This window comes from Physeter macrocephalus, chromosome 4, assembly GCF_002837175.3.
Source record: "Physeter macrocephalus isolate SW-GA chromosome 4, ASM283717v5, whole genome shotgun sequence".
Classification (NCBI taxonomy): Eukaryota; Metazoa; Chordata; class Mammalia; order Artiodactyla; family Physeteridae; genus Physeter; species Physeter macrocephalus.
This window is the reverse complement of record NC_041217.1, coordinates 135,107,562-135,130,489: the sequence shown is the minus strand read 5'-3', so window position 1 is coordinate 135,130,489 and position 22,928 is coordinate 135,107,562. Positions and strand designations below refer to the sequence as shown.

Sequence of the window (22,928 nt, the reverse complement as noted above, 5' to 3'; positions counted from 1 at the left end):
TCTGTTTTTTCTTTTTTCTTTGGCCCTACCCAGGTATGTGGGGAGATTCTTGCCTTTTGGGAGGTCTGAGGTCTTCTGCCAGCGTTCAGTGGGTGTTCTTTAGGAGGAGTTCCACGTGTAGATGTATTTCTGATGTATCTGTGGGGAGGAAGGTGATCTCCGCATCTTACTCTTCCGCCATCTTCCTCCTCCCCCCTAGGTATGATGATTCCGTCCCCACGACTGTTGCGGCTTCGGCCACTGGGGCCCCTGCATAGCCGGCAGCCTCAGTGAGGCCGCCCTCCTCTCGGGCTCCAGGGTAGTTCCGTGACGGCGGAGGGAAGAGACCCCGAGCCGGGAGTTCCAGCTCTGCGGAAACGCGGGCTCCGCTCTGGGAGCAGGGGCCATAGCAAGATTTTATTGCATATGTTGGTAAAATATTCTTTTTTCACTTTTGTGTCCACATTAATTTTATTACATTTTGCCGTGTCAACATCTTTTATTTTTTATAAATTCAAATCTTAGTAAATATGCCTTCATCTCTTTTAAAGTAAGCAATGTTTTCCCACTCTACAGCTAGAATATGCCTTTCTATTTCCTTTGTTTTCTGTGCTTAACTTCATGCACTGCACATAATAGGTACTTAATAAATGCATGCTAAATTTTAAACAAACATTTATGGAACACAAGCTATGGATAAATGGTTATGATAAATGTCATAAGAAAAACACTCTTCAGAGTTTACAGTCTAAGAGAAAACAGGAACACACTCTCATAATAAGAATATACACTTCTAAGAATCCCATGGAAGATCTAGAGTTAAATATGGGATTAGCCAGCCTAAAGATACCAACTAGGAGAAAAAGGAACTAACATTTACTGTTCATTTTCTATGTAACTTGCACTGTGCCAGGTATTTTACGTTATCTAAATTGGTATTATGATATGAACCACTTTTGAAATCTTGGGCCCAGTGTTGAATACTTATCATTAAAGTGTCTTATAAGGGAGGGAGGGAGGGAAGGAGGCAGGACCTTACCCCACAAACTTACAAGTACATACATAAAACATCCAGGACTTATTGCTATCCTAATATTACAGATGAAGAAAGCTGAATGTTAGATTAGGTAGCTACCTCAAAGTTAGGTGAGTGGGTCAGATTAAAACCCCAAACTCCTTAGACCACTGCTATTTTTTCACTACTTCCTATAAGCATCCTTTCCCCATCATGGACTATTAATCTGCTGCATGCTAAACTTCTGAGAGAATGTAACTGTTATTCAACTGCATTGCCCAATTTTTCTATTTTTAACACAATATTTTATTACTTACGTTTCCTATTATTACCATCATGCAATAATTTAACAAATATTCGCTAAGTATCTCAGAAATGATCTCAGGCACTATGGATATAGCAGTGAAAAGTGGCCTTACATTCTGGGGAAGAGATAGATAATAAGTAAACAAGGGAACTTTAGTTAAGTACACAAAGAAATTAAACAGTAAACTGTGTTACAGAATGACTGCATGGAAGAGAGGCTATTGGAGATTGGGGGATCAGGAAAAGCCTCCCTAGGCACATAACGTTTGTGTAAAGAGCTGAGGGAAGAATGTTCCAGCCTGAGAAATCGGCAAGTAGAGGGGTTGTAAGGAGGAACGAGGCTCCATGTGAAATAGCTGGAATCAAGGAAAACCTGGGGAGAGTGGCACGTGAAAAAGCTGGAGAGGCAGGCAGTGGCCAAATTACATGATATAAAGACCAAGTAAGGAGTTTGGATTTTTATTCAAAGTTAAATGAGAAGCCACTGAAAGCATGGAAATGACATTAAAAAGAGCATTCTGGCTACTGTATTGAAAATACGTTGTTAGGGATTGAGGTGAAAAGTGGAACAAGAAGATTACAATAGGAGATGGCTGCAGTTAACCTAGGGAAGAGATGATGGTGACTTTCACTAGGGCAGTAGCAATGCTGATGGAGAAGGGAATACATCCCTAATGCCTTGTGGAGGCAGTCGTCAAAATTTTCTAGTTGGCAAGATACAGAGAGGAAGGGAAGAGAGAAATTAAAGATGAGTCCTAAATTTCCTTCTCTGTGTTAATAGCTTCTCTTTTATTATGCTACCCATGCATCTGAGGATAATTTACTTGCTCACTGTAAATCATTACTGTTAAGCAGTATTGTATAGTTGGCTGGTTAATGACACCAGTCCATAAATTCTTTTAAAGGTGTTGTTCTTATCAAATTTCAAAACAAAATCTTTTTACTCACAAAATGATTAACATTTTGCTCATCAAATAATTAACAATGCCCCTTTCTATATTTTGAAGCTAGAATTAATTATTCACTGAATATTTGGTCTTTGAACTTTTAATAAAATTCTCCAAAGTTAATCCCCATCAGGGCTAGGTGTCCTTTTCTTTACTTATTTGTTATGACTCTTTGGGTTTCTAACACAGTTGTTTTTATTTATTTGATTTAATTACACCTTACCACTTTCCTCAAAATTTAATTTGAGGAGGTTCATTCTAGTTATAATTTCTACTTCTAGCTGCATCCATTTTGGCAATACTCACACACACACACACTCATGCATGCACACACTTTATTTCTGATTTTGACCTGGCCCATTAATTAATATCCAACTAAAAATAACATTCTTCAAAATATTTTTGGTTCTCCTGTATGTTAATTATTGTAGCTCCTCTCTTGATCATATTTACATTTTATTCTTTGTCTAACTAACCAATGATTCTCACTTTGACTAAATTTTCCAAAAAAACAACTATTGTAATTTTTCTTATTTCTGCTTAATTTTATTAATGGGATTTTCCCTATCTGGGACACATTACTCTATTTCTTTTCTCTTCTTCTGTCTTGTTAATATAGACATTTAAATTGATAAAATTTCCTTTACACATCAGTTTGATAGCAACCCATGAAAACATAACTATATCACTGCTCTTATTGTTTATGGATTTCTCTCTTGCCTTATACACAATTTTATTTCAACTTTCACCCATCTTTTAATTTTTCTTATGCTAATTTTAATGTACTGTGTTCTGACAATTTGAACCATAACATTTTTTATATTACATACACATATTTTTTGTCCAAAAAAGCTGTATGACCAATATTGCTATAAAAGATTTATGCACATTTAAGAAGAAAATATACACCTATTTCCAAGCATTTAGTCTCTAATGTCGGTTTAATCTTATTTTTGTACTATTCAACTTATTTCTTTGTTAATTCCTTTACATGATCTGTGGTTTTCTAAGAACAGCAGGGTGCAAGCTAAAAATCACAATCATATATAAACAAACTAAACTATATATTTTATCTAATTCTCGAGCGTCAGTGGATTCTGTAAAGAGCACTACTGCTACTGAGCACTTCACTGACATATTGTTTTATGTGTTTCATTTATTAAGGGATCTTCCACCTTAAAAGAAAGAAAAGTTGGTTTGGCTAGATAACACAGCAAAGTGTATTAGTTCCATTGGTTTCTGTTTGGTTGGTTGGTTTGTTTCTCTCCCCCTTAAACTCTTACAGTTCTCCAAAGTCTGAAAAGTAAGATCCAAAGTCATTCTTACTATTAAGTGCTTTTAAATTTTCTCTTTATACCTTGGCATCTTTAAGAGCCTATCTTTGCAATGACGATTAAACACTTGATAAATTTAACTACCTAGGGATGTTCATATCAGGCTTCTCATGCATGATGCTCTGGGATTCTTCTAAAAACCTATCTTGAGAAATGTTATCTAAATCAAAAAATGGATATAGAAACCAAAGTCAAAGAAATAAAGACATGAATGAATCCTTACCACTGTTACATGCAGTTTGGATTTCTTTGTGTCTTCAATATGCTTCCATTGTTTAGATACTTTTTAGCTTTGGATGTTTTAATTTGGCTGTGCTATGTTCCTCTATCTCCAAGCATCAACGAGTCTTTGCTCTGGAGCATCAATTCTTCTCTTTACAACCTCCAATGAAAGTTTTACAAGCTTCTCTGCTGTATTCGCAAGTTTAGCAATTTTTTGAAATGGATGTATTTCACATTTGTAAAGTCATTCTTCTTCTGTCACTTTCAATGTAGTTAAATCAGCCTTATCATGCCAGCTTCACGTGGTGCTGCTTCTGTAGTTTTCATCACCTAGGCTGTCTTCTCCAATGAAGTAACATTTTTAAATTAGACTGAGATTTGAGATTTGGTTTTGTTTTCAAGATTTTTCTACTCTTTGAAACTTATCTTACTGGGGGGAAATGGGCATTTCAGGGGCTTTGCTTTTTGGTCGTTATTGTTGGATTTAGTTTAGATGAGGGTCTTTGTGGTGGTATTAGTTAAGGACACTCAGACACTACCTAGTCTTTTAAATACAATTACCTATGATCAACTTTCCTTTCTTGCCAACTCTTATGCACTCATCATCATTCAGATATTTTAAAAAATCTGTCTTACCAACATCTTAAATCTACTCTTGAGTAGGAGAAAAATGTGGCTGCAACATCTTTTATTCCATTAGAGTTGACTTGGCTGGTCTGAGTTCCTTCTTCACTGTTCTATATAGATTCCTCCTGAAGACACACATTTAGCTAAGCCTTTAGAGACAGAGGAGGATGATAGTTCCTCAATTAAAAACACTTCTCAGGTTGCTAAAGAACTGGATCTTTTGCAGAGTGCCAAATCACCACTCCACAATCACTTGCTGGTCATAAGGGGGAAAACCACATTTCCAAAGGAGGCGTTAAGGCCATCACCATCCAACCCCCGTGATCAAATGTGACATCACTAAACATGGAGCAGCCAGATTAAGAGAGTCCTGATGTGAAGCAATATGAAGTACAGTTGCACAACCTATAAAATATTCTTGCCAAAAACGTAACTTCCATTTATAGGTATACAGAGAAACAAGTTGGTCAAAATCACAAAGACGCAATCAGATAAATCTAGAATGTGGGACTAGATTTATTCAACACATCAACATCTTTAAAAACCAAAAAAAAACAGAGGGGAGGGGCACTGTTCGAAAGTCAGACTTAAGGGACATAGCAACCAGATGCAGTGTATGGATAATGATGGATTATGATTTGAACAAAATCAGAAAACTATATTTTGAGACAGAGAAATTTGAATATGCACGGATACTTAATTTTGTTGAGGAGAATTACTTAATTTTCTTAGCTATGATAATGGTATGATTATGAAAGAAAATGATACTACTTTCTAAAATACATACTGAAGTAATTAGGAGGGAAAGCCCTCATGCCTAGGATTTGCATTAAAATACTTCTGGGGAAAGAAATAAGAGAAGAGGCAGATGAAGCAAGTGTATAAAAAGGTTGATACTACTAAATGTAAGTTAAAAATGGGGGTTTATTAAATTATTCTCTATCTTACATACATTTTTAAATTTTTATCATCAAAAGGTAAACTAAAAAATTTTTCTTTAGAACAAAACTTTCTCCTCTCTAGCTTCCCTTTTCCTCTGTCATTTTTGCATTTCTATAACTTCATTCTTGATTTTACATCTGTATCTTTAGTTCTAAATGGCTCATGAGAGGTTTAAATGTTTCTTCTGAAAAATGAAAGCAGTCTCTTTACACCCTCTCAATCTCCAACTCTTTCCCTTGATTTCTGAAGGTTAAGCATATACTTTTCAAAAGATCCGAAATTTTAGCATCAATAATCTCAATGCAAAAACTCACTAGAAACAAATTTAGCAGAAAATAATGAGAATAGTAGGTTACCACTTTAAGACACAGAAAATACAAGGATAATGTCTATGTGGCTACTTAAAAATAACAAAACAAAACTTCTGTTTATATATTAGTCTGACAGGATGATTTGCTTTGGTATCAACTTGAAAGGCTAATGGAAGACAACAGGAAATAAAAACAGAGAAAACTGTGGAAGAATTTGAAATGGGCATTAAAAGATCATTTGGTATCCTGTCAAATGCATCCTTTGGTATTATCCCAGCCTTTCATGGCTTTAGAGCGATTTTACCACTCTGTAAGTTGTAGAAAACTTAAAACAATGTAAATGATACTTGTCCACAGAAAAGGAAATGAACTATGTCTGATGAAATGCAACTGATGATTGCCTTATGAATGCATCAGTTTTGCACCTACTTGTACAGTCATCTGAACTAGTTGTAAGATATTACTGGCTCCCTCATTAATAATAAGTTAAATAAAATCTCAGATGTGGTTCATTTTATATTTGTGTAAGTCATGGTTTTACCTTTAAAATTTTTTTTTCCTCTAACTCATTTCCTTTCATAAACTGCAATGGAAATTGGAGTCTAATTTTTTAAGTGGTCTAATGAAGTATAAATAACTAAAACTTTGAAGTAAATAGATATAAAAAATTAAAAATTAAGGCCACCCTGACACAGGTCAATTATCCTCTGGGATGAGAAAATAATATGGAAAAGTTTTCAAATAAAATTTTATGATCAACCACTCCGAACATATGAGAATCAGGTATTAAGAAATGGCTGTATTTATTCCCAGTAGTAATAGAAATATTTATAAAACAACTGCTGATACATATCAGGATTCTTCTAGGTACTATGTATCAAGTAAAACAGCAATTATTTATGCATAAAAATACAAACTATAATAATTAAGTTCAAAAAAGGAAAAAAGACAGGAAAAAAAATTAAAGCCGAAGAAGCCTCATAATTAGATTAAAAGCTTCCTTTGAAAATAGAAAGCAAGACATTTCAAGGAAAAAAAATCACCTCAATTTTTAAACATATTTTCCTAAAAAATATCATTACTTTTCTCCCCTTTCCCTATAAAAGCAATTTTTTTCTAATAGCGCATTCATTTCAGCCTCAAGTAGATACACATCACATGCACCATAATATTTTTTTAAGGTTTTAGACAATGTTACTGTCAGGCTTCCTGGCTTTATATGATTCAGAGGCCAATTCAATTACAGTAGCTGCTATGATATTTGCCTTTTCCTCAACACTCTTCTTGTCAGACAAAATGAAATTCTGCAAGGTGAACAGTGTATGTTTGTGTACATTGGCCAACAACGACATTTCACTTCAATGTTAAACACACTCATATTTTCTACTTATGAGATGTATAATATTAATGATTTATGCATTTACTTTGTCCAATTATAAATGTGTAAGAATGATTTATACATGAGTTAAAATCCCCAGCTTCCTGAAAGTTTAAAGAATTTGAAATGAGATTAAAATGAATGCATTTGTAGTCTGCCACTGATTCTCATGTCTAAAAATTAAATGTAGTAACTTTGAAACTCAAGATTTTAAAAAACAGTTTACAAATAAAGCTGACATTGAAAGTTCTAAGAATGTTAAAAAATAAATCCTATTCAAAATTATGATTACAATAACATAACCCCAGACAACTAGTAGGTCCAAATTAATCATTTTCCTACATATTCTATTATTCTCCATCCCCTTCCCCCTCACCAAGGAAAGGATGGCATAGAGTTGGTGAGAGAAGAAATAATACAAAATTCAGTACAAATGCTTTCAGTTGTAAGATAAATCTTTCAAGTAAATTTCTACCCTGGGTTATCATACAGTTTCTCTTATTCACACCTATTCAGATTGTATAATGATAATTACAGAAGGAAAATTAAATAAGGTCTTTCGAGGACAATGTATGGTATATATATATAAATTTAAAATCTGAACATTGTAACTATAATTTCAAAACTGTCATACTATTAAACATCAACAGGTTGATATAACATCTGTTCTTCAGTGTTTCTCCCAAGTTGTTATGGTAACTGAATAAGTGGAACATGTGTTTCCTAAATTTAACTGATTTCAAGTAAATAAAATTATAACATATCATATTATTAACTACAAATAATATTATTACTATAACCCTATATTTATCCTTTTTAAATGCTAGTGGATCACAGGATTATATTCAACTAGGCATTTACACACGCTTTATCTCAGAATTCACATTTAAAAAAAAAAAAGGGCATTTTTTTTTCTAATATGGGGGCGTTTTCTTGATTTAGAAACAAAAGAAAGGAACTAGTCTATTTTCTGAACAATATACTATACAAAAATATTCCAAAATTATATGACTGTACTGCTTTGTAGGAGCTGTAGATCACATTCTTTTCAAACATAAGTCAGATCCTGTTACTCCTCTAGTACTCAGCTCAAAACCCTCCAGTGGTGTTCCATCTCTGAGCAAAAGCCAGTCTTTTTTTTTTTTTGCGGGGCTGTAGAGCCTGCACCCTCCACCTTCCCTTGCTTACCCCATCCAATTACACTGATTTCCTTGCTGGTCCTCAAATACCAGGCTCACTACTGCCTCAGGGACTTGTACTTACTATTCCCTCTACCTGCAAGGTTCTTCCTCCTAGGAAGCTACATGGCTCACACTTTCACTTATTTCAAATCTTCATTCAAATACCATCTTCCCAGTGAAACCTCCTCTGACCCAACCCCATTTCTTTTTTTCTTTTTTTAACATCTTTATTGGAGTATAATTGCTTTACAATGGTGTGTTAGTTTCTGCTGTATAACAATGTGAATCAGTTATACATATACATATATCCCCATATCTCCTCTCTCTTGCATCTCCCTCCCACCCTCCCTATCCCACCCCTCTAGGTGGTCACAAACCAACGAGCTGAAAAAAAAAAAAGGTCATGAAGAACCTAGGGGTAAGACGGGAATAAAGACACATCTGCGTTTTTATTCCTGTCCTGCCCCTATGTTCTTCACAACCTTTTTTTTTTTTTTAGATTCCATATATATGTGTTAGCATACGGTATTTGTTTTCTCTTTCTGACTTACTTCACTCTGTATGATGGACTCTAGGTCCATCCACCTCATTACAAATAACTCAATTTTGTGCTCTGGGATTCTTCTAAAAACCTATCTTGAGAAATGTTATCTAAATCAAAAAATGGATATAGAAACCAAAGTCAAAGAAATAAAGACATGAATGAATCCTTACCACTGTTACATGCAGTTTGGATTTCTTTGTGTCTTCAATATGCTTCCATTGTTTAGATACTTTTCAGCTTTGGATGTTTTAATTTGGCTGTGCTATGTTCCTCTATCTCCAAGCATCAACGAGTCTTTGCTCTGGAGCATCAATTCTTCTCTTTACAACCTCCAATGAAAGTTTTACAAGCTTCTCTGCTGTATTCGCAAGTTTAGCAATTTTTTGAAATGGATGTATTTCACATTTGTAAAGTCATTCTTCTTCTGTCACTTTCAATGTACATAATCAGCCTTATCATGCCAGCTTCACGTGGTGCTGCTTCTGTAGTTTTCATCACCTAGGCTGTCTTCTCCAATGAAGTAACATTTTTAAATTAGACTGAGATTTGAGATTTGGTTTTGTTTTCAAGATTTTTCTACTCTTTGAAACTTATCTTACTGGGGGGAAATGGGCATTTCAGGGGCTTTGCTTTTTGGTCGTTATTGTTGGATTTAGTTTAGATGAGGGTCTTTGTGGTGGTATTAGTTAAGGACACTCAGACACTACCTAGTCTTTTAAATACAATTACCTATGATCAACTTTCCTTTCTTGCCAACTCTTATGCACTCATCATCATTCTGATATTTTAAAAAATCTGTCTTACCAACATCTTAAATCTACTCTTGAGTAGGAGAAAAATGTGGCTGCAACATCTTTTATTCCATTAGAGTTGACTTGGCTGGTCTGAGTTCCTTCTTCACTGTTCTATATAGATTCCTCCTGAAGACACACATTTAGCTAAGCCTTTAGAGACAGAGGAGGATGATAGTTCCTCAATTAAAAACACTTCTCAGGTTGCTAAAGAACTGGATCTTTTGCAGAGTGCCAAATCACCACTCCACAATCACTTGCTGGTCATAAGGGGGAAAACCACATTTCCAAAGGAGGCGTTAAGGCCATCACCATCCAACCCCCGTGATCAAATGTGACATCACTAAACATGGAGCAGCCAGATTAAGAGAGTCCTGATGTGAAGCAATATGAAGTACAGTTGCACAACCTATAAAATATTCTTGCCAAAAACGTAACTTCCATTTATAGGTATACAGAGAAACAAGTTGGTCAAAATCACAAAGACGCAATCAGATAAATCTAGAATGTGGGACTAGATTTATTCAACACATCAACATCTTTAAAAACCAAAAAAAAACAGAGGGGAGGGGCACTGTTCGAAAGTCAGACTTAAGGGACATAGCAACCAGATGCAGTGTATGGATAATGATGGATTATGATTTGAACAAAATCAGAAAACTATATTTTGAGACAGAGAAATTTGAATATGCACGGATACTTAATTTTGTTGAGGAGAATTACTTAATTTTCTTAGCTATGATAATGGTATGATTATGAAAGAAAATGATACTACTTTCTAAAATACATACTGAAGTAATTAGGAGGGAAAGCCCTCATGCCTAGGATTTGCATTAAAATACTTCTGGGGAAAGAAATAAGAGAAGAGGCAGATGAAGCAAGTGTATAAAAAGGTTGATACTACTAAATGTAAGTTAAAAATGGGGGTTTATTAAATTATTCTCTATCTTACATACATTTTTAAATTTTTATCATCAAAAGGTAAACTAAAAAATTTTTCTTTAGAACAAAACTTTCTCCTCTCTAGCTTCCCTTTTCCTCTGTCATTTTTGCATTTCTATAACTTCATTCTTGATTTTACATCTGTATCTTTAGTTCTAAATGGCTCATGAGAGGTTTAAATGTTTCTTCTGAAAAATGAAAGCAGTCTCTTTACACCCTCTCAATCTCCAACTCTTTCCCTTGATTTCTGAAGGTTAAGCATATACTTTTCAAAAGATCCGAAATTTTAGCATCAATAATCTCAATGCAAAAACTCACTAGAAACAAATTTAGCAGAAAATAATGAGAATAGTAGGTTACCACTTTAAGACACAGAAAATACAAGGATAATGTCTATGTGGCTACTTAAAAATAACAAAACAAAACTTCTGTTTATATATTAGTCTGACAGGATGATTTGCTTTGGTATCAACTTGAAAGGCTAATGGAAGACAACAGGAAATAAAAACAGAGAAAACTGTGGAAGAATTTGAAATGGGCATTAAAAGATCATTTGGTATCCTGTCAAATGCATCCTTTGGTATTATCCCAGCCTTTCATGGCTTTAGAGCGATTTTACCACTCTGTAAGTTGTAGAAAACTTAAAACAATGTAAATGATACTTGTCCACAGAAAAGGAAATGAACTATGTCTGATGAAATGCAACTGATGATTGCCTTATGAATGCATCAGTTTTGCACCTACTTGTACAGTCATCTGAACTAGTTGTAAGATATTACTGGCTCCCTCATTAATAATAAGTTAAATAAAATCTCAGATGTGGTTCATTTTATATTTGTGTAAGTCATGGTTTTACCTTTAAAATTTTTTTTTCCTCTAACTCATTTCCTTTCATAAACTGCAATGGAAATTGGAGTCTAATTTTTTAAGTGGTCTAAATGAAGTATAAATAACTAAAACTTTGAAGTAAATAGATATAAAAAATTAAAAATTAAGGCCACCCTGACACAGGTCAATTATCCTCTGGGATGAGAAAATAATATGGAAAAGTTTTCAAATAAAATTTTATGATCAACCACTCCGAACATATGAGAATCAGGTATTAAGAAATGGCTGTATTTATTCCCAGTAGTAATAGAAATATTTATAAAACAACTGCTGATACATATCAGGATTCTTCTAGGTACTATGTATCAAGTAAAACAGCAATTATTTATGCATAAAAATACAAACTATAATAATTAAGTTCAAAAAAGGAAAAAAGACAGGAAAAAAAATTAAAGCCGAAGAAGCCTCATAATTAGATTAAAAGCTTCCTTTGAAAATAGAAACCAAGACATTTCAAGGAAAAAAAATCACCTCAATTTTTAAACATATTTTCCTAAAAAATATCATTACTTTTCTCCCCTTTCCCTATAAAAGCAATTTTTTTCTAATAGCGCATTCATTTCAGCCTCAAGTAGATACACATCACATGCACCATAATATTTTTTTAAGGTTTTAGACAATGTTACTGTCAGGCTTCCTGGCTTTATATGATTCAGAGGCCAATTCAATTACAGTAGCTGCTATGATATTTGCCTTTTCCTCAACACTCTTCTTGTCAGACAAAATGAAATTCTGCAAGGTGAACAGTGTATGTTTGTGTACATTGGCCAACAACGACATTTCACTTCAATGTTAAACACACTCATATTTTCTACTTATGAGATGTATAATATTAATGATTTATGCATTTACTTTGTCCAATTATAAATGTGTAAGAATGATTTATACATGAGTTAAAATCCCCAGCTTCCTGAAAGTTTAAAGAATTTGAAATGAGATTAAAATGAATGCATTTGTAGTCTGCCACTGATTCTCATGTCTAAAAATTAAATGTAGTAACTTTGAAACTCAAGATTTTAAAAAACAGTTTACAAATAAAGCTGACATTGAAAGTTCTAAGAATGTTAAAAAATAAATCCTATTCAAAATTATGATTACAATAACATAACCCCAGACAACTAGTAGGTCCAAATTAATCATTTTCCTACATATTCTATTATTCTCCATCCCCTTCCCCCTCACCAAGGAAAGGATGGCATAGAGTTGGTGAGAGAAGAAATAATACAAAATTCAGTACAAATGCTTTCAGTTGTAAGATAAATCTTTCAAGTAAATTTCTACCCTGGGTTATCATACAGTTTCTCTTATTCACACCTATTCAGATTGTATAATGATAATTACAGAAGGAAAATTAAATAAGGTCTTTCGAGGACAATGTATGGTATATATATATAAATTTAAAATCTGAACATTGTAACTATAATTTCAAAACTGTCATACTATTAAACATCAACAGGTTGATATAACATCTGTTCTTCAGTGTTTCTCCCAAGTTGTTATGGTAACTGAATAAGTGGAACATGTGTTTCCTAAATTTAACTGATTTCAAGTAAATAAAATTATAACATATCATATTATTAACTACAAATAATATTATTACTATAACCCTATATTTATCCTTTTTAAATGCTAGTGGATCACAGGATTATATTCAACTAGGCATTTACACACGCTTTATCTCAGAATTCACATTTAAAAAAAAAACAAGGGCATTTTTTTTTCTAATATGGGGGCGTTTTCTTGATTTAGAAACAAAAGAAAGGAACTAGTCTATTTTCTGAACAATATACTATACTAAAATATTCCAAAATTATATGACTGTACTGCTTTGTAGGAGCTGTAGATCACATTCTTTTCAAACATAAGTCAGATCCTGTTACTCCTCTAGTACTCAGCTCAAAACCCTCCAGTGGTGTTCCATCTCTGAGCAAAAGCCAGTCTTTTTTTTTTTTTGCGGGGCTGTAGAGCCTGCACCCTCCACCTTCCCTTGCTTACCCCATCCAATTACACTGATTTCCTTGCTGGTCCTCAAATACCAGGCTCACTACTGCCTCAGGGACTTGTACTTACTATTCCCTCTACCTGCAAGGTTCTTCCTCCTAGGAAGCTACATGGCTCACACTTTCACTTATTTCAAATCTTCATTCAAATACCATCTTCCCAGTGAAACCTCCTCTGACCCAACCCCATTTCTTTTTTTCTTTTTTTAACATCTTTATTGGAGTATAATTGCTTTACAATGGTGTGTTAGTTTCTGCTGTATAACAATGTGAATCAGTTATACATATACATATATCCCCATATCTCCTCTCTCTTGCATCTCCCTCCCACCCTCCCTATCCCACCCCTCTAGGTGGTCACAAACCAACGAGCTGAAAAAAAAAAAAGGTCATGAAGAACCTAGGGGTAAGACGGGAATAAAGACACATCTGCGTTTTTATTCCTGTCCTGCCCCTATGTTCTTCACAACCTTTTTTTTTTTTTTAGATTCCATATATATGTGTTAGCATACGGTATTTGTTTTCTCTTTCTGACTTACTTCACTCTGTATGATGGACTCTAGGTCCATCCACCTCATTACAAATAACTCAATTTTGTTTCTTTTTATGGCTGAGTAATATTCCACTGCATATATGTGCCACATCTTCTTTATCCATTCATCTGTCGATGGACACCTAGGTTGCTTCCATGTCCTGGCTATTGTAAATAGAGCTGCAATGAACATTGTGGTACATGACTTTTTGAATTATGGTTTTCTCAGGGTAGATGCCCAGTAGTGGGATTGCTGGGCTGTATGGTAGATCTATTTGTAGTTTTTTAAGGAACCTCCATACTGTTCTCCATAGTGGCTGTATCAATTTACATTCCCACCAACAGTGCAAGAGGGTTCCCCTCTCTCCACACCCTCCCCAGCGTTTATTGTTTTTAGATTTTTTCATGATGGCCATTCTGACCGGTGTGAGATGATATCTCATCGCAGTTCTGATCTGCATTTATCTAATGATTAAGGATGTTGAGCATTCTTTCATGTGTTTGTTGGCAATCTGTATACCTTTCATGTATTTGTTGGCAATCTGTGTATCTTCCTTGGAGAAATGTCTAGTTAGGTCCTCTGCCCATTTTTGGATTGGGCTGTTTGTTTTCTGGATATTGAGCTGCATGAGCTGCTTGTATATTTTGGAAATTAATCCTTTGTCAATTGCTTCATTTGCAAATATTTTCTCCCATTCTGAGGGTTGCCTTTTTGTCTTGTTTATGCTTTCCTTTGCTGTGCAAAAGCTTTTAAGTTTCATTAGGTCCCATTTGTTATTTTTGTTTTTATTCTTGTGTAAGGTGTCCTAATTTCATTCTTTTACATGTCGCTGTCCAGTTTTCCCAGCAGCACTTATTGAAGAGGCTGTCTTTTCTCCATTGTGCATTCTTGTCTCCTTTATCAAAGATAAGGTGACCATATGTGCATGGGTTTATCTCTGGGCATATGTGCATGGGTTTATCTCTGGGCTTTCTATCCTGTTCCATTGATCTATATTTCTGTTTTTGTGCCAGTTTCATACTGTCTTGATCCCTGTAGCTCTGTAGTATAGTCTGAAGTCAGGGAGCCTGATTCCTCCAGCTCTGTTTAACCCCAACCCCATTTCAAACAGCTATTCCAGCACCATGACCACCTCTGCTCACACATTACCTATCTTCTATGAAATGTACTGTGTCCTCCCCAAATGCATATGTTGAAGCTCTAATTCCCAATGTGATAGTATTTAGAGATGGGACCTTTGGGAGGTAATGTTTAGATGAGGTCATGAGGGTGTGGCCCTCATGATGGAATAGTGCCCTTATAAAAGAAAAGACACTAGTGCAATCACTATCTCCACCAAGTGGGACACAGGGAGAAGGCAGCTAGCTGTCTGAAAGCCACAAAGAGAGACCTTACCAGAAACCGAACTGGCCATAACCTTATTATTGGACTTCCAGCCCTCAGAATTGAGAAAAAGTGAATTTCTGTTGCTTAAGCCAGAGCCCTGACCTTGTACTTCTAGCCTTCAAACCTGTGAAGAAATGAATTTCTGTTGCTTAAGCTACCCAGTCTATGGTATTTTGTTATGGCAGCCCAAGATAATACACTATTCCTCCTTCTTTATCTTCCTCCCTAACACTTATTACTGACTAACATACAATATATTGGTGATTTATTCTGTACATTATTAATTTATTCTATTCATTGTCTGTCACCCTTTACCACAGAATAAGCTTCCTGAAGGCAGGGTTTTTTGTCTATTTTGTCACTGAACCTACAATTCCTACAATCTGGCACGTAACAAGTAATCAATAAATATTTGTTGAATGCATAAAATATATATTTAAAACATCTTGAACGCTGATATGGTACAGTAAGAAATAATACACTTCTGTGATGATATTCAAGGAAAACATTAAAAAATAAAAATATGCAATCTTTAATAAGTTAAATTTTTAAAAAATCAAAGTTACCAAGATTTGTATTCTCAGAGGACCAAAGAATCTTTCCTGATTTTCTTGATCTTTTCTCCTCCTATGAACCTCATCTACTACAGACTCTGTCTTCCTCTTACCAATTAAATGTGGAATCCACCTAATACTGCTAACTGTCTAGGATCATTTTCTTTGCTTATTTCCTAAGTGAACTCGCTCTCACTGCTTCAACTATCACCTTTTTTTGGTGACTTTGAAATCCTCATCTCTGGCCTAGACACCTCTGTACTATGGTGCTCGATTCCCAACTGCCTTAGAGGTATACATTACCTCAGGCATACTGTCAGGAATGTCAAAGGACATGAGCTTTAGGTAGAATATAACATTGTTCTCAGTTAAGTAGGAAAAAACCTTAAATAAAATCTAACCCAAAATAGGTAGTCTTTAGTAGTATACAGACTCATATAATTCTATATATTGCCCGAGGAATCACTTTCTTCCATTACAGAAATTAGACCTATGATAGTAGGGAATTCCAATCTCTGAATTATGACTATGTGTTCTAATTAACAATATACTTGTGCCTTAACTATCAGTTTCACTTCAACCACTGAATTATTCCCAATATTGTAGTAGAGTTGTATTACTTTCAAATTGAATTTAATCACTTGGGGGGGAAATACAAGAAATTATATGAATTTTTCAAATTAAGTTTCTGAACTAGCATAGTTTATTTTTAGAAGAAAAATATCTCTCAATTTTTTTCTTTGCCATTGCCTTGCAAAAAACATATCAGTTTCTCCAACCATTTTTCTTCATACTCACTAATCTATTCATTATTTTAAAGACTTTTCAAAGCACATTTATTACTTCTTTAAAGATCCTTAGTTATCTGATGATGAAATGAAAACTTGGAATTTAGGACAGGCATCAGATAAAAGTTGGGTAGAACTTATCCATTTTAAGCGAACCATGTATTTTTAGAATTTCATTAAGCAAAAATAAAAAAGAAAGGAAATTCTAAGAGAAAACCATGTGGTTATTATGGCTTTACAGATAGGTTAAGCCTCCCAGGGTAGTATGAGGTCCCTGGGTGTTGGATGGCACTAAGAAGACTCTCAGAGTCAGTGCTCTTCAATACAAACCAGTTACTAATGAAACATGTTTTGTCCCAGTCCTATGTTGTCTTTTAAGACGAATAATTACTACACATTATATCAAGTAAATTTCACTGCTGTTTTTTTCTCACATATTTTTTCTTCAGATTAAGAGTATAAATGAAATATATTTAGGATAGGTCTCAAGAAGCTATGTCTGGCTGTCCCCAGTGTTCATAAAAGGCACAAAGTATGCTCAAAATATCAACAAATCTTGTCATCATTCCTTTCAAAATAAATCCAAAATGTGACCACTTCTCTCCCTCTCTTCTGCCTCCATAATCTCTTACCAGGATTATTGCAAGAGCCTATTAAATAGTCTTCCTGATTCCATCCTTGCCCCACTACAGCCCACACAGGAGCTCCAAAGATCACTATAAAACACTCGAGTCAGATCAAGTCCCTCCTCTGCTCAAAACCCTCTCTTAGCTTCCCATATCACTTGAAAAAAGAGTCAAGTTCTTACAATGGTTTAGACGACCCTTTACCGCCTGGCCCCCGTACACCTCAATCATTCTCCCCTCCCTTACTACATTCAGCCCCAATGTTTTCCTTGCTATTCCGTGAACACACCAAGCATACTTTCACTTCAGGTCCTGTGATTTGCTGCTTCCTCAGCCTACAAGATTCTCCTTCCACATACCCACAGGACTTGCTCCCCTGCTTCTTTCCAGATTCTGCTTAGTGAGGTCTTCCTTGACAAACGAACAATGACTAGTACACATTCTCTGCTTCCCAGGCTTCTCTCCTACCTTTAACCTGCTTTGTTTTTCTGCAACGTGCTTATCGCTGCTTGACATACTGTATGTATGTTTGTTTGCTTGTTTATTGTTTGCATTACCTAACTAGAATGTTAGCTCCAAGAAAACAGAGACTGTTTGGCTCCTTGCTCATTCCCCAGCAATAGAACACAGAATGGTAGATTAGCAATGAACATGAATAAATATTCACGAATGAATTAATGAATCTTATGGTAGTTTCTTATCCCAAATGAGATGCAGGATATTCCTCCTTCAAAATGTATACCACTGTATTTCTCCTTTTCTTATGATAATTCATATTCTTTACTATATTAAGAATCATTTTGTGCTTATCTTAGCATCTGCAAATATCAAGACCACGTATTATTTCTTTTGTATTTTCTTATAATAGGTAGTCAATGTTTGTTCATCTGAATTTGAAGACATATTTAAAGATAGTTTTAAAATACGTCTGTATTTGTTGTGTTATCCTTTAGCAAATAAGCCCAAAACCAATTCTTAAATTGGTAAAGAATATTCTGCTTTTATAATCAACCAGCAAATTTAATGCAAGTGAGACAGAAGAGAGCATGTAGCCTGGCTTAAAGATGTCTGACATTCATTTTGTACCTATGTGGAAAGCACAGAAAACATTCTGACTGATGTTAAATCAAAAGGTTTTTAGAAGATAGTGAATACTACTTGGGAGAAAGCTGCTTCAGCTTGATACATTAATGAATTCTACAAAAATAAAAGAGAAAAAGAAGAGCACATGGCAATGCTTTATTCTATCTTTTAAAAGAAATAACCAGAAAGCAAACTAATAACGAAGGATTTTTTTTTTTCCCCTAAGAAAACAAATTCCAGTGTCACTACTGGAATTAACACCCAGTTGACCCAAAATTTCTGCACAACTCATTAACTGGTATGTTTAATGATAAGCATAAATCATTAAGAAAAGATTATGATCAGTATGATGAAAAATATGCCTTGAGTTTTAGACTTTCACCAAATTTTTTTTAAAATTAAAAGGTATGATACTAAAAAGGGTAAAGCTTCACCATCAAGAAAAGTCAACTATACACACCAATTTATTCACTAAGACTTGCGGACTAGCAGGATTTTACTTTTCAGTCAAATCCTTTGAAAACTGATGGTAATCAAAGTAGCTGATTATTTATTCTATTTTTAAAAGAAATAACCAGAAAGCAAACTAATACAAAGGATTTTTTTTTCTAGTGCTCTTTTTCTAAGCACAAGAAGTAAAGTATTAAAAATAAATGATACAGTAAAAATAACGTCTTGCCTTATGCAGTGTTAGCTTACCTGAGGTATGAGTCTATCCAAGTGCTCGGCTCGATTTCCATGAGAAGGGTGTGTAGATAACCATTCTGGCAACTTGGGAAGACCATGGAGGCTTTCTGCAAATTCCATCTGTTGCCAAAACACTGAACTGGCTCTGACGTCCACACAAGCCTAAAATCAAAATTAATAAAAGCACAAAGTAAGCTTACTTATAAGGACATTATTTTAAATTTACCTTTATGTCATTACATGTTTTAAAAATATTTTCCATTATCATTTTAATAAAAGTAGAATATGCTCATTGCTCTAAAAAAAAAAAAACTCAACCAATATGGTAATATAGAACTCAAAAAGAATCTTCCTCCCTTGCCCTTCCCCCTACACAGCATTCACAATAATCCCACTCCCAAAGATAACCCACTATTTTCATTCAGTATGATGGATATTAAGAACATGTATCAAGGGCAAAATCTTCCACACGAATTAAAAAAATTTAAGTTTCATATAAAGATTTTAAAATCTAATCTGTTATTAAACTGCACTAAAGAAATTTTACTCTTCATCTATACCACTAGAATAATTAGGAAAAGACCGCAATATAAAGAAAAGACAGTTTTGCCCATTTTTGAATCGAGATTTTGTTGTTGTTTTTAGAAGTTCTCTATATATTCAGATATTAATCCCTTATCAGATAAATGATTTGCAAATATTTCCTCCCATTCTGTGAGTTGTCTCTTTTTACTCTGTGGATGGTGTCTTTCAATGCAATTTTTTTTTTTAATTTTCATGAAGTCCAATTTGTCCATTTTTCCTTTGGTCAACTGCACCTTTGGAGTCACAGCTAAGAAATCATTACCAAAACCAATGTTGTGAAGCTGCTGCCCTATGCTTTTTTCTAACAGTCTTATTGTTTTGGGTCTTACACTCAGGTCCTTAAAAAATTTTCAGTTAGTTTCTGTATATGGTGTTATGTAAGGGTCCAGATTCACTCTTTTGTATGTGGATATCCTGCTTTCCCAAGCACTATTTCCTGAATAGACTGTCCTTTACCCATTTCCCACCCTCGACAAAAAAATGATTTGACCATATGTGTGAGGGTTTATTTCTGGGCTACTTATTCTATTCTATTAGTCTATATTGCCTTTCATGCTAATACCACATTGTTTTGATTACTGCAAATTTGTAGTTAGTTTTGAAATCAGGATGTGTGAGCCTTCTAAGTTTTGTTCTTTGAAAAAGATTGTTTTGGCTATTCAGGTCCCTTAAGATTGCATATGAACTTTAGGATGGGTTTTTCTATTTCTGCAAAAAAGAAGTCATTGGAATTTTGATAGGGATTACATTGAATTTGTAGATTGGTTTGGGTACTGACATTTTAACAATATTAAGTTTACAATCCATAAACACAGGATGTTTTTCCATTCATTTAGGTCTTCTTTAAGTTGTTTCAGAAATGTTTTGTAGTTTTCACCGTACGAGCCTGTCACCTCCTTGGTGAATTCCCAAGTCTTTTATTCTTGTGGACGCTACTGTAAATGGAATTATTTTTGTAGTTTCCTTTTCAGATTGTTCACTGTTCATGTATAGAAATACAACTGATTTTTGTGTGCTGACTTTATATTCCGCTACTTTGCTAAATTCGTTTATTAGTTTAAACAACTTTTTTTGTAGTCTTTAGGATTTTCTACATACATGATCATATCATCTGCAAACAGAGATAATTTTACTTCTTCCTTTAAAATTTGGATGCTTTTTATTTCTCTTTCTTGCTGACTAGAAACTTCCAGTACTTTGTTGAATAGAAGTGAAAGTGTGCATCCTTGCCTTGCTCACTATCTTAAAGGAAAAGCTTTCAGTCTTTGCTGCTGTGGGCTTTTCATATATGGTTTTTATTGCAGTGATGGAGTTTTCTTCTTACCTCTATTTTGTTGCATGTTCCTTATCATGAAAGGGTGTTGAATTTTGCCAAATGCTTTTTCTGTATCAACTAAGATAATCATGTGGCTTTTTCCCTTCATTTTGTTGATACAGCATATCACTTTGATTAATTTTATATGTTGAACCATTCTTGCGTTCCAGGGATAAATCTCATTGGGCCATGGTGTATAATCCTTTAAATAGGCTGCTGAATTATATTTGCTAGTATTTTGTTGAGAGTTTTTACATCAATGTTCTTAAGGGATATTGGTCAGTAGCTTTCTTTTCTTGTAGTGTGTTTGTCTGGATTTGGTATTAGGATTATACTAGTTTCACAGAATGAGTTAGGAAGTGTTCCCTCCTCTTCAGTCTTATGGGAAAGTTTGAGAAGGACTGGTATTAATTCTTCTTTAAATGCTTGGTAGAATTCACCAGTGATGCTGTCAGATCCAGGACTTTGCTCTGCTGGGAGATTTTGATTACTGATTCTCAGTCTAATTACTAGTCACCCTTACTACTGCTTTTACTGTGTCCTATAACTTCTGGTATATTATGTTTTCATTTTCATTCATCTCTAATATTTATTAACTTCCCTTGTGATTTCTTCTTTAAATTCATTGATTGTTTAAAAGTATATTGTTTAGTGGAGGCTAAATAATATGCTACTAAACAACCAATGGATCACTGAAGAAATCAGAGGAAATAAAAAAATACCTGGAGACAAATGAAAATGAAAACACGATGATCTAAAACCTATGGGACACGGCAAAAGCAGCTCTAAAAGGGAAGTTTACAGTGATACACTCTTACCGCAGGAAACAAGAAAAGTCTCAAATAAACAACCTAACCTTACACCTAAAGAAACTAGAGACAGAAGAATAAACAACACCCAAAGTTAATGGAAAACTGAAGAATTCATAAAAGTGCTAACAAAAGATCAAGATGAAAAAAATTAATTACATGGGACTGAGTGAACTGATGAGGATGATTATAATTTTTGTGACTTTCTGTTTGGAAAAAAAAAGAGACTGTCAAACAATAAAAAAATAAAATAAATAAATTTGAGTTACAAAAAAAAAAAAGAAAACCCAAAGTTAGTAGAAGGGAAGAAATCATAAAGATCAGAGCAGAAATAAATAAAATAGAGACTAAAAAAGAATAGAAAAGATCAATGAAACTAAGAACTGGTTCTTTGAAAAGATAAACAAAACTGATAAACCTTTAGCAAGACTCATCAAGAAAAAAAGGGAGAGGACCCAAATCAATAAAATTACAAATGAAAAAGGAGAAATTTACAACTGACACCGCAGAAATACAAGGGATCAGGAGAGACTATTAAAAGCAACTATATGCCAATAAAATGGACAACCTGGAAGAAATGGACAAATTCCTGGAAAGGTACAACTTTCCAAGACTGAACCAGGAAGAATTAGAAAATATAAACAGACCAATCACAAGTAATGAAATTGAAACTGTAATTAAAGATCTTCCAACAAACAAAAGTGCAGGACCAGATGGCTTCACAGGTGAATTCTATCAAACATTTAGAGAAGAGCTAACACCTATCCTTCTCAAATTCTTCCAAAAAATTGCAGAGGGAGGAGCACTCCCAAGCTCATTCTATGAGGCCACCACACCCTGATACCAAAACCAAAGATATCACAAAGAAAGAAAATTACAGACCAATATCACTGATAAACATAGACACAAAAATCCTCAACAGAATACTAGCAAACTGAACCCAACAATACACTAAAAGTATCATACATCATGATCAAGTGGGATTTATCCCAGGGATGCAAGGATTTTTCAATATCCACAAAGCATTCAATGTGATACACCACATCAACAAATTGGAGAATAAAAACCATATGATCCCAACAGACACATGAAAGAATGCTCAAAACTATAATGAGATACCATCTCACACCACTCAGAATGGCCATCATCAAAAAA

The 22,928-nt window shown here is 34.3% G+C and overlaps 1 protein-coding gene across 9 annotated transcripts in view; it reads right to left on the bottom strand.

Moving 5' to 3' along the window:
• The window catches only part of OMA1 (OMA1 zinc metallopeptidase), a 120,788-nt gene that overhangs the window by 39,925 nt on the left and 57,935 nt on the right, over positions 1-22,928 (bottom strand). For 7 of the 9 annotated variants that reach the window (XR_008617273.1, XM_055084591.1, XM_055084590.1 and 4 more), the window contains one exon: positions 19,077-19,226. Coding sequence is in view for 8 of the 9 variants with exons in the window: in XM_055084591.1 (XP_054940566.1) it covers positions 19,077-19,226 (150 nt within the window). In the remaining variant the exon portion in view is untranslated. Of the gene's footprint in view, positions 1-9,205; positions 9,294-19,076; positions 19,227-22,928 lie in introns of those variants that run through there. The other 2 variants (XM_055084594.1, XM_055084596.1) reach the window with 1 other exon arrangement.